At 51.6% G+C, this 16,562-nt stretch overlaps 1 protein-coding gene across 1 annotated transcript in view; it reads left to right on the forward strand.

Annotated features, from left to right (window-relative positions):
• arhgef6 (Rac/Cdc42 guanine nucleotide exchange factor (GEF) 6) overlaps positions 1-16,562 on the forward strand; it is a 250,895-nt gene that overhangs the window by 154,017 nt on the left and 80,316 nt on the right. Inside the window, 4 exon segments of the mRNA XM_086002290.1 lie at positions 4,530-4,589; positions 6,654-6,800; positions 15,143-15,229; positions 15,411-15,489. Coding sequence (XP_085858416.1) covers positions 4,530-4,589; positions 6,654-6,800; positions 15,143-15,229; positions 15,411-15,489 — 373 coding nt within the window.

The raw sequence follows: 16,562 nt of genomic DNA on the forward strand, positions 1-16,562 counted from the left end.
GATTTTAAAATTCTCATCATTGTTTTCAAATCCCTCCATGGCCTCACCCTTCCCTATCTCTGTAATCTCCTCCAGCCCCACAACCCCCCAAGATATCTGCGCTCCTCCAATTCTGGCCTCTTGCCCATCCCTGATTTTAATCGCTCCACCATTGGCGGCCGTGCCTTCAGCTGCCTGGGCCCTGAGCTCTGGAATTCCCTCCCTAAACCTCTCCGCCTCTCTCTCCTCCTTTAAGACCCTCCTTAAAACCTACCCTTGTGACCAAGGTTTTGGTCGCCTGTCCTAATATCTCTTTATGTGGCTCGGTGTCAAATTTTGTTTGATAATCGCTCCTGTGAAGCACCTTGGGCCGTTTTACTATGTTAAAGATGATAAGGATGATATAGACGGGTTGGTTAGATGGGCAGAACAGTAGCAAATGGAATTTAACCCTGAAAAGTGTGAGGTGATGCATTTTGGAGGGACTAACAAGGCAAGGGAATACACAATGAATGGTAAGACCCTAGGAAGGACAGAGGATCAGAGGGACCTTGGTGTGCATGTACATAGATCCCTGAAGGCAGCAGGACAGGTAGATAAGGTGGTTAAAAAGGCATATGGGATATTTGCCTTCATTAGCCGAGGTATAGAATATAAGAGCAGTGATGTTATGATGGAACTGTACAAAACGCTGGTAAGGCCACAGCTGGAGTACTGTGTGCAGTTCTGGTCGCCACACTATAGGAAGGATGTGATTGCATTGGAGAGGGTGCAGAGGAGATTCACCAAGGATGTTACCTGGGCTGGAGCGCTTCAGCTATGAAGAAAGACTGGACAGGCTGGGGTTGTTTTCCTTGGAGCAGAGAAGGCTGAGGGGGGACCTGATTGAGGTGTACAAAATTATGAGGGGCATAGATAGGGTAGATAGAAAGGAACTTTTCCCCTTAGTAGAGGGGTCAATAACCAGGGGGCATAGTTTCAAGGTAAGGGGCAGGAGGTTTAGAGGGGATTTGAAGAAAAACCTTTTCACCCAGAGAGTGGTTGGAATCTGGAACTCACTGCCTGAAAGGGTGGTAGAGGCAGGAACCCTCACAACATTCAAGAACCATTTAGATGAGCACTTGAAACGCCATAGCATACAAGGCTATGGACCAAGTGTTGGAAAGTGGGATTAGAATAGACAGGGCTTGATGGCCGGCATGGACACGATGGGCCGAAGGGCCTCTTTCTGTGCTGTATAACTCTAGGACTCTATATATACAAGTTGTTGTTGCCCAAATTCAGCAAGGCCAACTTTATGGGACATTTGTCTTCATTGCCGTTGCTCCCAGATGCAAATTGTCTTTCCTTTCACGGTAACTAGTTGTGCCTGGTTCGTCACCTGCCTTGGGTTTGAAGAGTGTTGAACCCTTTGCTGGCTGCACAGATCCTGTGCACTCTGCACAATCTTATCTTGCATTTTTCTGCATTAATCTGCGGCCACGTACATTTTGAAAAAGTGGTGCAGTGCACCCTTTCACTGCACCACCAGGCCGAGAGTCTGAGCCACCGGTCAGGCCAGTGGTGAACCAGCTGCAGCATCAGTACTTGAGCTACGTCTCCCCGTATCTCTGCCACCCCCCCCCCCCTCCCCAACCAACTCTTGCAAGTCAGGGAACCGTGTGTCTGTTCCAGTCTGTGTGCGTGTTTAGTGAAGAGGGGCTAGCATAGAATCACTGGCTCATAGAATGGCACAGCACAGGAGGAGGCCATTCTGCCCATCGAGTCTCTGCCAGCTCTTTCGAACAGCAATCCACTTAGTACCACTCCCCGACTCTTTCCCCACAGCCCTGCAAATTTCTCCTTCAAGTATCTATCCAATTCCCTTTTGAAAGTCACTATTGAATCTGCTTCCACCGCCCTTTCAGGCAGCGCATTCCCGATCACAACAACTCGCTGCGTAAAAACATTCTCCTCATCTCCCCTCTGGTTCTTTTGCCGATTATCTTCAATCTGTGTCCTCTGGTTACCGACCCTCCTGCCACTGGAAACACTTTCTCCTTATTTACTCGATCAAAACCCTTCGTTATTTTGAACACCTCTATCAAATCTCCTCTTCACCATCTCCGCTCCAAGGAGAACAAACCTCAGCTTCTCCAGTCTATCCACGTAACTGAAGTCCCACATCCCTGGAACCATTCCGGTAAATCTCCTCTGCACCCTCTCCAAAGCCTTCATGTCCTTCCTAAAGTGCGGGGCCCAGAATTAGACACAATAAACCAGCTGGGGCCCGAACCAGTGTTTTATAAAGGTTCATCATAAGGTCTTTGCTTTTGTTCTCTCTGCCTCTATCTATAAAGTCCAGGATCCCGTCTGCTTTACTAACTGCCACCTTCCGCGATTTGTGCGCACACTCCCCCAGGTCTTGCTTCTGCGATTTGTGCGCACACTCCCCCAGGTCTTGCTTCCGCGATTTGTGCGCACACTCCCCCAGGTCTTGCTTCCGCGATTTGTGCGCACACTCCCCCAGGTCTTGCTTCCGCGATTTGTGCGCACACTCCCCCAGGTCTTGCTTCCGCGATTTGTGCGCACACTCCCCCAGGTCTTGCTTCCGCGATTTGTGCGCACACTCCCCCAGGTCTTGCTTCACCGATTAATGTCAGTGCCGCCTTTAAGGCCCTAAGTTTGGATGTGATGACATTGTGCTAAGTGAGGGAGCCAAGCTAACAATACCCAAGAGAAGCTGGGATCCTGGTTGACATCGCTCCTGGTGTTAGTTCATCACTCTTGTACAATTTGCACTCCACCACTTACACACACATGGCCTTGAAGACAACAAATTTAGTGGTGGTTAATTTTAAATATTACTTCTTGCAGAAATGGGACACTGATTGGTCCGTTGCATTGAGACCCTCCCCACATGTCCCTTCTTGATATTTCATGTCTGTTCTTGCTGGAGGGCCAGAAATGGAAGCCCTTTGCCCCATGGTCGTGGTGCCAAAAGGCCACAACATCCTGGCCAGGTTTTATGGCCAGCCACACAATAGAAACGTACTTGGCTCGACGGTCTCTTAACTCAGTTAGTGTACCGAGCCGTGTACTGCAGCATGAGCGATCTGCTGGGAGCAGCATATTCACTGCCTTATCTGCCATGATTTGCCAGAAGATGTTTTACGAATTAGGGGAAGAGCCAGACCCTGAACTCTTGCTACAAGCCCAGCATCGAGTAGTGTTCGTTCCAAATCAGTGCTGCGGACAAGAGAAGTATTTTGAGCTGTACTGTGTTAACAGTGCGGCATAATGTATAGATTCAGAAAGCTGTACCGCAGGCGCAGTGCGCTGGAACAATCTCTATTCACAGTACACAAAAAAGTGTATGTTTTGAAGGAGCTATATACCATAAACTGATGTTAGTGCAGTCATTGATAAAACAGCTTTAACATCACCAGTGCCAATGTGTCGGAGGGGCAGTACTGAGTGAGCGCCGCACTGTCGGAGAGTCAGTACTGAGGGAGCGCCGCACTGTCAGAGGGGCAGTACTGAGTGAGGGCCGCACTGTCGGAGGGGCAGTACTGAGGGAGCGCTGCACTGTCGGAGGGGCAGTAGTGAGGGAGCGCTGCACTGTCGGAGGGGCAGTAGTGAGGGAGCGCTGCACTGTTGGAGGGTCAGTACTGAGGGAGCGCCGCACTGTCGGAGGGGCAGTACTGAGGGAGCGCTGCACTGTCGGAGGGGCAGTACTGAGGGAGTGCTGCACTGTCGGAGGGGCAGTACTGAGGGAGTGCTGTACTGAGGGAGCGCCGCACTGTTGGAGGGTCAGTACTGAGGGAGCGCTGCACTGTTGGAGGGTCAGTACTGAGGGAGCGCCGCACTGTCGGAGGAGCAGTACTGAGGGAGCGCCGCACTGTCGGAGGAGCAGTACTGAGGGAGTGCCGCACTGTCGGAGGAGCTGTACTGAGGGAGCGCAGCACTGTCGGAGGGGCAGTATTGAGGGAGCGCCGCACTGTCGGAGGAGCAGTACTGAGGGAGTGCCGCACTGTCGGAGGAGCAGTACTGAGGGAGTGCCGCACTGTCGGAGGAGCTGTACTGAGGGAGCGCAGCACTGTCGGAGGGGCAGTATTGAGGGAGCGCCGCACTGTCGGAGGAGCAGTACTGAGGGAGTGCCGCACTGTCGGAGGTGCCGTCTTTCGGATGAGACGTTAAACCGAGGCCCCGTCTGCCTGTTCAGATGAATATTTAAAAAAATTCCATGGCACTATTTGAAAAAGAGCGATGGAGTTCCTCCCACAAACAACACCATCAAAGCAGATGAACATTTGCTGTTTGTGGGACTTCACTTCCCATTTATTTCTGGGATGTGCGAGGTGTTGCTCAAGCCGCATTTATTGCTCGTCCCATGTTGCCCCGAGAATTGGCGGCAGTATTTACCGACACGTGACTGCTCTTCCAAAGTACTTCATTGGCTGTGAAGCTTCGGGACATTGTGAGGATGTGAAAGGCGCTCAATAAATACAAGTTCTTTCTTTCAGTCGATTTAAAATGCTTTGTCTGAAATTCTCATTTTTGGTTTTCAGGAATCTCATCCCGATTATCCCGACATTTTAAAAGCAATGACAACGTTCAAAAACCTAGTGGTAAGTCACAATTTGTTTTGGTGTCGACTCACAGAAACCCATCTCCAAGTTTCAGAGATTCCAAACCAAGGTACTGAGGAATCTGCACACGTGAACCTTCTGGTTACCTGCTAGTTAGCGCTAGTTTACATGCAGAATCTTAATATAGGACAGACTCTGCTCTGATGTTAGAAGCACCTACATCCTTCTTTGAGGTAGGGGGACCAAAACTGCACTCCATGCTCCCGTGCCAACTGCTCCATTGACCAGAACAGTGGGTGTTCTGTGTTGGCTGCGGCTCAGTGGCTCCCTAATCACTCTCATTCCCGAAACACAAGGTTGTTGTTTCAGGTCCCACTCCAGAGACTTGAGCAAAAATCTACACTGACACTCCAGTGCAGTAATGAGGGAGTGCCGCACTGTCGGAGGGGCAGTACTGAGGGAGCGCCGCACTGTCGGAGGGGCAGTACAGAGGGAGCGCTGCACTGTCGGAGGGGCAGTACTGAGGGAGCGCAGCACTGTCGGAGGGGCAGTACTGAGGGAGCGCCGCACTGTCGGAGGGGCAGTACTGAAGGAGCGCTGCACTGTCGGAGGGGCAGTACTGAGGGAGTGCCGCACTGTCGGAGGGGCAGTACTGAGGGAGCGCTGCACTGTCGGAGGGGCAGTACTGAGGGAGTGCTGCACTGTCGGAGGGGCAGTACTGAGGGAGTGCCGCACTGTCGTAGGTGCCGTCTTTCATACAAGACGTTAAACCGAGGCCCCGTCTGCCCTCTCAGAATGTAAAAGATCCCACGGCCACTATTTGAAGAAGAGCAGGGGAGTTCTCCCCAGTGTCCTGGGCAATGTTTATCCCTCAACCAACTCCACAAAAGATAATTAACACTACCAATCATCTCTCTGCTGTTTTTGGGAGCTTGAATTGCCTGTGGATCACTTTGGGACAACCTGAGGTTCTGTCGTACAAGCTGTGCTTCTGCCATGTTGCTGGTTGCTAAGGAATGCACGGCTCGTGACCTCTGATTCTATTAAAGTTTTTCCCCTTTGGCCAAGGTCACCATCCCTCTCCTGCTGCCTTTCCTGAGGGGTCGGCAGAGGCCGGAGCCTCACTGGGTGGGAATTACAATGGCAAAGTGATTTTTGTATTTAATGTAAATGCTTTCTGGATTTGTATTACAAGACGTTTGCTCGGCACCTTGTAAAATAACTGTATAAAGTTCCGGAGAGAGTGGGTGAAAGGAATGGATCAGAAAACTGCAACATCGGCTCTGGTCCAAAGTAACTGTTCTCTGATCCAGGCTTTGGCAGCAGAAAGTTAACCCCATTGGGATTTATTAACCCCTCACCAGGAACCGAATGAAAGATTTAGTTTAGGCTTGCTATGAAATTATTATTACCTCATAATCGGCAAAAGCAAGTTACTGGCTTCCAACCATCAAAGCACTTTTGATGGATAAAGAAAGGGATTGTTTATTCCAGTGCTCTCCAGGTTGATCGCCTAACTCGCACCGAGTCCCGTTCACCCATCTCCCCTGTGCTCGCTGACCTACATTGGCTCCTGGTTAAGCAGCGCCTCGATTTTAAAATTCTCATCCTTGTTTTCAAATCCCTCCAGGGCCTCGCCCCTCCCTATCTCTGTAACCTCCTCCAGCCCCACACCCTCCGAGATCTCTGTTCCTCCAATTCTGGCCTCTTGCGCATCCCCAATTTCCTTCACTCCACCATTGGGGGCCGTGCCTTCAGCTGCCTGGGTCCCGAGCTCTGGAATTCCCTCCCTAAACCTCTCCACCTCTCTCTCCTTTCAGATGCTCCTTAAAACCGACCTCTTTGGCCAAGCTTTTGGTCACCGGTCCCAATATCTCCTTATGTGGCTCGGTGTCAAATTTAGTTTAATAATCGCTCCCTGTGAAGCACCCTGGGATGTTTTACTACATTGGAGGTGCTGTATAAATACAAGTTGTTTATAATACAAATGACTGCACAAATCCTAATATTCTATTGATGTTTGCTTTGCGCTCATGAGAGTCACGTGTGAGAAACAGTAGCACGTGTCACTCTTTTGACCATAACATTTCTGTTTCTCACCAGACTCAGAGCCAGGAACTGCGAAAGAGGAAACAGCTCGAGCTGCAGATACTGTCCGAGCAGATTCAGGGTTGGGAGGGTGAGGATATCAAGTCCCTTGGAAATGTCACTTACATGTCCCAGGTCATGGTACAGTGTGGGGCAAGCGAGGTAAGGAGTTTAACAAAGGCTAACTTTAGTTATAATATTAAGTGACAAATATACTTTAATTTATGCTGAAAGTGGAAGGTTGTTCAATGAGTGACACATTTCCTGTTAGCATCTTCAATTCGTAATCACTGGATTTGAAATCTTATGTCAGAAAGCAAGGCTTTCTGTTCTAATTGTGAGTTGGTACAATGTTAAACTCAAGTTCATTTTGGTTCTGTTCTTAAAATATGGGCTGTTTGCCAGTTTTGAATATTGTGTACAGTTCTGGGCACCGTACAATGGTGGTGGGGTGTGTGGGGGTGGAGGTCGGGGGTGGGGTGGGCGCGGGGTGGGTTGGGGGGGTGGGTTGGGGATGGGGTGTGCGGGGGTTGGGTGGGCGGGCGGGGGGGGGTGTGGATTAAAGGAATGTCTCTGCCGGGGAGGGAGTAAAATGACATTACTACATTGATAAATAGGGTTGAGCACCTGAACAATGAGGGATGATTAGGGATAGTAGAAGTGCTTACATTGGAAAAGGCCAGAATGGAGGTGATTTTGTTGAGGTATTTAAGATCTTCATGCTATTAGATGGATCTGAGTGCTGGAACATGAGAAAAGTTGACGAGCGAAAGATACTACCAGCAGAGAAGAGTTGGTTGAGAGGAATACTGGGAATGTCCAGGACGCTGAGGATGATCGAATAAGAACATGACTCGGACAAGAAACAACTCTTATACAGAAGATCCAAGAAAGGCGACTGCGATGGTTTGGGCATGTTTGAAGAATGGAAAGAGCGAGAACATCTTTCAGGCCGTGCGTACAGAGGTACACGGAACAGGAAGCTGAGGAAGACCAAGGAAGCATTGGGTAGACCATGTCAAGGGTGACTTCTCACAGAAAGGGATGCGGATGACTGAAGTGGCCAGGCTAGCTCAAAACCGACAACAATGTGGTGAATTCGTTGGGCCACATCCTCGCAGCTGTGCTGCCGGATGGAAATTTAGTAGGAATAGTTTAATAAGTGACCTGGATCCCAGCACGATGTTCAATATTAGCATGAGCAGTAGGGCAAGAGGAGGCATGGATTCACATTTACAGAAGACATGGAGAATACACAGTGCAAATATCATTTCTAGATGCCCAGAGATGGTAGGTGTGCGGAATAGACAACCCAGGGAAGCAGTGGAAGCCAGGGTGTTTTCATTTTTAAGAGGATGCTAGATTAATTTTTGACAGAATGGGCTGTTCCTGGGTATCTGCTGCCAAACGGAGTGAGAAATCTGAGCGATGGGGATGGTTCGATGGATGGGGGATGGTTCGATGGATGTGGATGGTTCGATGGATGGTTCGATGGATGGAGATGGTTCGATGGATGGGGGATGGTTCGATGGATGGGGGATGGTTCGATGGATGGGGGATGGTTCGATGGATGGGGGATGGTTCGATGGATGGGGGATGGTTCGATGGATGGGGGATGGTTCGATGGATGGGGGATGGTTCGATGGATGGGGGATGGTTCGATGGATGGGGGATGGTTCGATGGATGGGGGATGGTTCGATGGATGGGGGATGGTTCGATGGATGGGGGATGGTTCGATGGATGGGGGATGGTTCGATGGATGGGGGATGGTTCGATGGATGGGGGATGGTTCGATGGATGGGGGATGGTTCGATGGATGGGGATGGTTCGATGGATGGGGGATGGTTCGATGGATGGAGATGGTTCGATGGATGGAGATGGTTCGATGGATGGGGGATGGTTCGATGGATGGAGATGGTTCGATGGATGGGGGATGGTTCGATGGATGGTTCGATGGATGGGGGATGGTTCGATGGATGGGGGATGGTTCGATGGATGGGGGATGGTTCGATGGATGGGGGATGGTTCGATGGATGGGGGATGGTTCGATGGGGGATGGTTCGATGGATGGGGGATGGTTCGATGGATGGAGATGGTTCTGCTGAGTCCTGTACAGTCCAGGAAATTGGGACATTTGTGTAGGAGGGGAGGGGAAAGTCAAGTATGTCTAGTGATGGATCCTGGATAACCCTGGTCTCCTGGTGTTTGCTGCTTTGCCGCAGGGATTGGCGAGAAATTTCCCAGGGATTTTCCTGAATTTGGCCCCAGGTTTCCTTGCTTTGTTTCTTAGGCTCCCGTGGGAGGCAGTGATCTGTTGCGATTGGGGGGGGTGATGCTCAGGGTGGGGTGATCTCGTGGGTGGGGCTAATGGTCATTTCCTGCCTGCGTTTGAAGAAGATTTTTCCTTGAAGAACTCTTTTCTCAACCCCGCCACGGTCTCTAAATTGTCAGACTGCTTGTCCGACATCCAGTTCTGGATGAGCAGAAATTTTCTCTAATTAACTATTGGGAAGATCGAAGCCATTGTCTTCGGTCCCCGCCACAAACTCCGTTCCCTAGTCACCGACTCCATCCCTCTCCCGGCATCTGTCTGACGCTGAGCCCGACTGTTCGCAACCTTGGTATCATATTTGACCCTGAAATGAGCATAACTAAGACCGCCTACTGTAAGGGGTGACATAAGAAAACTACGAGGCACTTGGTCTAAGCATTAAACAAAGCTTTAATCAACTGTTTTACAACATGGAGGTCTAGTTGTGTCCTTCACTAGTTCCTGTTAAGAATGTCCTGCGCAAGCTGGGCCCGTGCCCAAGTATTTGTACTCTCCCTGGACAGCGCCACCCGCAGGCCGCTCAGTATTATTTCATAAGTCTTTCTTTCATGAATGACTGATTCATATCGAGGGGTTTTCTCCGTTACCGGTCCCCCGTTACACTCAGTTCTTGGACGTCAGGGTTTATAAGAACAAAATACACATGGCCCAGGATTTTAGCTCAACCTTTGATTCGTTTGTTTATTGAATTACCTCCCCAGTATAAATCCCTATGATTTATATCCGGCTAACAACCCCAAAATACAAACCCCTACGCAAGGGTCATTTGCATCAACACAGTTAAACCCGTCCGCGATTTGACTGTTAAATATAAAGTTACCCAGACTCGATCAGAAAACCCTTATTGTGATCTGACTGAAACTTACAAACTTACTCAGACTCGATCACAAAAGCCCCCTCTATGATTTGACTGAAACATACAAGCCCCGCTCCCCGTCGGCCGTCTCCTGGAGTTGATTGGAGGCCCGAATCTTTCTGCTCGCTGTTCTTCCGTTGGCTTCCCACTCCCACTCTCTCTGAAACGTCCCTTACTTTAAACCAAAACCAACTTGCAGTATCTTGAAACCCATATCCTGGCCCCCTCCTGAGCACACGATGCCGTTTCAAAATGTGTGAATGTCTCTAGCAGAGAACTCTTGATGGCTAATTGTCCCTCGTATTGTCCACCGATTACTTAGGCACCGACTGTCTGCATTGAGGCCCTTTCTGACAATGCAACCTTCCCAAGATGACTGCGTACACTGGTTGTTGGTTTCTGTTAGAATTCGTATTCAAATAGTTCAAGGACATGCCCATTGTTTAGGCCCGCACTGATACTAGTTATACTGGGACCATGGTCTTCTTCAACAATGTAACCACTTAAAGTAAATGAAGCATTCGTATTTTAGATTGTCTGTGATCCAGTCTCTTGAAGGTTCGTCGCTTCGGCTGCAATGATTGAATTAACCCTTTGTTGCCCATCTCTTTTTGCGGGCTGTGCAGTTCTGTGTTTTTATATTTCACAGTCCAATTTTACCGTTGGTTGTGGGGGGAGGAACGGATCCTGCACGATTTCCACCTCGGTAACATCGCCTGTCTCCACCCCTGCCTCAGCTCATCCGCTGCTGAAACCCTCATCCATGCCTTTGTTACCTCTAGACTTGACTATTCCAACACACTCCTGGCCGGCCTCCCACATTCCACCCCACGTAAACTTGAGGTCGTCCAAAACTCGGCTGCCCGTGTCCTAACTCACACCCAGTCCCGTTCACCCATCACCCCCTGTGCTCACTGCCCCGTGTCCTAACTCACACCCAGTCCCGTTCACCCATCACCCCCTGTGCTCACTGCCCCGTGTCCTAACTCACACCCAGTCCCGTTCACCCATCACCCCCTGTGCTCACTGCCCCGTGTCCTAACTCACACCCAGTCCCGTTCACCCATCACCCCCTGTGCTCACTGCCCCGTGTCCTAACTCACACCCAGTCCCGTTCACTCATCACCCCCTGTGCTCGCTGCCCCGTGTCCTAACTCACACCCAGTCCCGTTCACCCATCACCCCCTGTGTTCGCTGCCCCGTGTCCTAACTCACACCCAGTCCCGTTCACCCATCACCCTGTGCTCACTGCCCCGTGTCCTAACTCACACCCAGCCCCGTTCACCCATCACCCCCTGTGCTCACTGCCCCGTGTCCTAACTCACACCCAGTCCCGTTCACCCATCACCCTGTGCTCACTGCCCCATGTCCTAACTCACACCCAGTCCCGTTCACCCATCACCCCCTGTGCTCACTGCCCCGTGTCCTAACTCACACCCAGTCCCGTTCACCCATCACCCCCTGTGCTCACTGCCCCGTGTGCTAACTCACACCCAGTCCCGTTCACCCATCACCCCCTGTGCTCACTGCCCCGTGTCCTAACTCACACCCAGTCCCGTTCACCCAACACCCCCTGTGCTCACTGCCCCGTGTCCTAACTCACACCCAGTCCCGTTCACCCATCACCCCCTGTGCTCACTGCCCCGTGTGCTAACTCACACCCAGTCCCGTTCACCCATCACCCCCTGTGCTCACTGCCCCGTGTCCTAACTCACACCCAGTCCCGTTCACCCATCACTCCCTGTGCTCACTGCCCTGTGTCCTAACTCACACCCAGTCCCGTTCACCCTTCACCCCCTGTGCTCACTGCCCCGTGTCCTAACTCGCACCCAGTCCCGTTCACCCATCACCCCCTGTGCTCACTGCCCCGTGTCCTAACTCACACCGAGTCCCGTTCACCCATCACCCCCTGTGCTCACTGCCCCGTGTCCTAACTCACACCCAGTCCCGTTCACCCATCACCCCCTGTGCTCACTGCCCCGTGTCCTAACTCACACCAAGTCCCGTTCACCCATCACCCCCTGTGCTCACTGCCCCGTGTCCTAACTCACACCCAGTCCCGTTCACCCATCACCCCCTGTGCTCACTGCTCCGTGTCCTAACTCACACCCAGTCCCGTTCACCCATCACCCCCTGTGCTCACTGCCCCGTGTCCTAACACACACCCAGTCCCGTTCACCCATCACCCCCTGTGCTCACTGCCCCGTGTCCTAACTCACACCCAGTCCCGTTCACCCATCACCCCCTGTGCTCACTGCCCCGTGTCCTAACTCACACCCAGTCCCGTTCACCCATCACCCCCTGTGCTCACTGCCCCGTGTCCTAACTCACACCCAGTCCCGTTCACCCATCACCCCCTGTGCTCACTGCCCCGTGTCCTAACTCACACCCAGTCCCGTTCACCCATCACCCCCTGTGCTCACTGCCCCGTGTCCTAACTCACACCCAGTCCCGTTCACCCATCACCCCTGTGCTCACTGCCCCGTGTCCTAACTCACACCCAGTCCCGTTCACCCATCACCCCCTGTGCTCACTGCCCCGTGTCCTAACTCACACCCAGTCCCGTTCACCCATCACCCCCTGTGCTCACTGCCCCGTGTCCTAACTCACACCCAGTCCCGTTCACCCATCACCCCCTGTGCTCACTGCCCCGTGTCCTAACTCACACCCAGTCCCGTTCACCCATCACCCCCTGTGCTCACTGCCCCGTGTCCTAACTCACACCCAGTCCCGTTCACCCATCACCCCCTGTGCTCACTGCCCCGTGTCCTAACTCACACCCAGTCCCGTTCACCCATCACCCCTGTGCTCGCTGACCTACTTTGGCTCCTGGTTAAGCAACGCCTCGATTTCAAAATTCTTATCCTTGTTTTCAAACCCCTCCATGGCCTTGCCCCCTCCCTATCTCTGTAATCTCCTCCAGCCCCACAACCCCCGAGATCTCTGTGCTCCTCCAATTCTGGCCTCTTGAGCATCCCCGATTTCCATCGCTCCACCATTGGCGGCCGTGCCTTCAGCTGCCTGGGCCCCGAGCTCTGGAATTCCCTCCCTAAACCTCTCCGCCTCTCTCTCTTCCTTTAAGACACTCCTGAAAACCGACCTCTTTGACCAAGGTTTTTGGTCACCTGCCCTGGCTCGGTGTCAAATGTTTTGTCTTATAACACTCCTGTGCAGCGCCTTGGGATGTTTTACTATGTTAAAGGCGCTATATAAATACAAGTTGTTGTTGGGCTGGTTCATCCAACAGTCTGACTGAGTGTACAGTTGCTGGATTAGATTCTCGGCCGCCATTAATGAGCCAAATCTACAAGAAAAGCCCCTTCCCAAAGTTGAGTACAGTCTGCTCTCAATACAAAGCTGCTAAGTTCCAAATTAATCTGATACTTCAAAAAAAAAATTCCCACCAAATTCTCACTAGGGTGCATCATTTGCATTGCTTAATTCAACTTAACTGGATATTTCCCTTTTTTTAAGTTGCAAAGCTAGAGTTTGCTGTGAATAAATTGAAGGCCCTTATTTGGAGTAGGTCCCTTGCGGTAATTCCCCTTGAGATTTGGTTAAATCTTTGTCGTTGGGGACCCAGGGCCCAGCCTCTTGTATCTTTTCCCTTTGCAGTAAAGTTGCTTGCACGAAATGTCACTTTTAAAAAAAAAAAAAAAAATGGAAAATCTAACCTAACCCAGAGGAGGGGGCGGGAGCCAACCTGCGCCCCTGTGAAATGGTGCCTTCCCCGACAGCCTGACTGGGAACGGAAACTCTGTGTGGGTAGAATCCTCAGCAAGTACCTGCATCCCACCTCGCAACAGAACATTCTGTTTGTGCGGCGCCGGGCAGCTTAAAACATCCCCAGCTTGGTCGCCAAATTATTCATCAAGCAAAATATACACGGCTGGCCCGGGTAATCCCGCCTCCAGCAAAACTCGCCCTGGGGTGAATCCGAAGACGCTGGAGGTGCCCGTGTCCAGCCCAGGAGCCAGTGTCCGCGCCCCCTTCGAAGCATTCGTTTAATTTTTGAACCATAAAGGCGCTAGAATATTGGATACCAGTGCGCTGCCGCAGTGTTTGAATCTCCCTTTTGGGGCGAGATTTACAAAAGTGAGCTCGAACCGCTTTGATGTGCGATTTGATGCTAAGCCAAGCGACAGTATCGCATGCCCCACCCCTGACCTTTCCCCCCCAGGGTCACACATCAGGAAATCTCACACTCTCAGCCCACGAGACACTGAACTGTTGGTTTCCTGATGTGCGAAGCCGTGAGTGAGACCCCACGTTTAATTGGATCATTTACCCCCTGCCGTCCACTTTCAACCTGTCTTCCTCAGCGCGATTGTTGCCGTGTCAGCTACCAATCGGATAAGATTTTCATTTTGCAGTGAATCCTGTTTATTTTCAGACCCCCCTAATGCGAGTCCGCCCCACCCCTCGCCCTGTGGTAAGCAACCTCAGTGCTTAGTGCAATATCGCTCCAGCGAGTGATCACTTGTTTTGAGAGACTGCTTTGTCTTGGCAGAACGGTGGTACTGTAATTGGAATTGTAATATCTATCTTGGTGCAATGGAATTTTGTGCGTTGTGTCTGAGAGGGTCGATGGAGAGAAACTCTAAGACAAGGGGACATAACCTAAAATCAGAGCCAGGCCGTTCAGGGGAGAAGTTAGGAAACACTTCTTCACACAAGTGTTGAAGTGTGGAACTCTCTCCCACAAGTAGCAGTAGACGCTGGGGCACAATTAATCGTTTTAAATCAGAGATCAATAGATTTTTACTAAACAAGGGTATCAAGGGATACGGAGCCAAGGCAGGGGGATGGAGTTGGGATACAGATCAGTCACGATCTCATTGAATGGTGGGACAGGCTCGAGGGGCCGAATGTACAATTCCACAGGTGTCTGAGCTGAAGAAAACGCTACCTCGAGCCCCACCCCCAACCGGCCTCGCTCCAGATGTGTCGCTGTCAAATAGTGAACGTGACCTTTTCTCTTTCTCTGTTGAGGGCGTTAGTCCCACTCGAGCACCTGCCTTTTAGTTTGTGATGTGAATTAGGTGTAAACAGGGTGTTCGGCTCCTGACGTGCAAGAGAACGTTTTGGGGAAAAAGCCAGTGAGGATTTCGGAACCCTGAATCTTCACCTCATTAAATAGTCTGGGAAGTATTTTATGGAACAAGTTTTTATGGAATCGTTTAGCCGTTGGAGCTGTCCTGTCCCATTTTTTTTGCTTGTGAAAAGAAAACTGGGGGCGAGTGCATAATGTTATCATCCAGCTTAAATAACACGAGATTTGTTAACCTGCCAAACTGTCGTGAATTCAATCTTAGGAAAAGGACGAAAGGTACTTCATGCTGTTCCCTACGGTCCTGCTCATGCTGTCCGCAAGCCCACGGATGAGCGGCTTTATTTATCAGGTGAGAGGAGCTAAATTTTGGGATATTGTGAGATCACAGTAAAGGGTTTTCAGTTCACCCTCCTGTTACTCTTCGATATATATTGCACCCTAGAATAGTTGCGTGTGATCTGAATTAAAGATCCTAAAATTGGAAAATTGCTTCCTTGTGAAAGTTGTAACAATTTTATTTTCTACTGCAGGGAAAATTGCCGTTGACGGGAATGACCGTAACAAAGTTAGAGGAGAGTGAAAGCTTTCCTCACGTCTTTGAAATTACAGGTTTGTCATTTATAAAAAGGCAAATGTGGCGGCCAAATTGTGCGCAGTGATGAGCTGAGTTACTGGGTTTATTTTTGGTGGAGTTGGATGAATGGTGGCCCAGACACCAAGCAGACTCTCCGTTCACCATTAACACAAAGTGTTCTGGGAGCTTTTGCGTCCAATTGCTGTTTGTTTTTTCAGTGATGTTGGTTGAGGGATAAATATTGGCCCGGACACCGGGGGGAACGCCCCTGCTCTTCTTCGAAATAGTGGCCGTGGGATCTTTTACATTCACCTAAGAGGGCAGACGGGGCCTCAGTTTAACGTCTCATCCGAAAGACGGCTCCTCCGACAGTGCAGCACTCCCTCAATACTGCCCCTCTGACAGTGCAGCGCTCCCTCAGTACTGCCCCTCCGACAGTGCGGCGCTCCCTCAGTACTGCTCCTCCGACAGTGCGGCGCTCCCTCAGTACTGCCCCTCCGACAGTGCGGCGCTCACTCTGTACTGCCCCTCCGACAGTGCGGCGCTCACTCTGTACTGCCCCTCCGACAGTGCGGCGCTCCCTCAGTACTGCCCCTCCGACAGTGCGGCGCTCACTCTGTACTGCCCCTCCCACAGTGCGGCGCTCCCTCAGTACTGCCCCTCCGACAGTGCGGCGCTCACTCTGTACTGCCCCTCCCACAGTGCGGCGCTCCCTCAGTACTGACCCTCCGACAGTGCGGCACTCCCTCAGTACTGCCCCCCGACAGTGCGGCGCTCACTCTGTACTGCCCCTCCCACAGTGCGGCGCTCCCTCAGTACTGCCCCTCCGACAGTGCGGCGCTCCCTCAGTACTGCCCCTCCGACAGTGCGGCGCTCACTCTGTACTGCCCCTCCCACAGTGCGGCGCTCCCTCAGTACTGACCCTCCGACAGTGCGGCACTCCCTCAGTACTGCCCCCCGACAGTGCGGCGCTCACTCTGTACTGCCCCTCCGACAGTGCAGCGCTCCCTCAGTACTGCCCCTCTGACAGTGCAGCGCTCCCTCAGTACTGCCCCTCCGACAGTGCAGCGCTCCCTCAGTACTGCCCCTCCCACAGTGCGGCGCTCCC

Source organism: Somniosus microcephalus, chromosome 1, assembly GCF_052327205.1.
Source record: "Somniosus microcephalus isolate GS21.2 chromosome 1, FLI_Smic_1.0, whole genome shotgun sequence".
NCBI classification, from domain to species: Eukaryota; Metazoa; Chordata; class Chondrichthyes; order Squaliformes; family Somniosidae; genus Somniosus; species Somniosus microcephalus.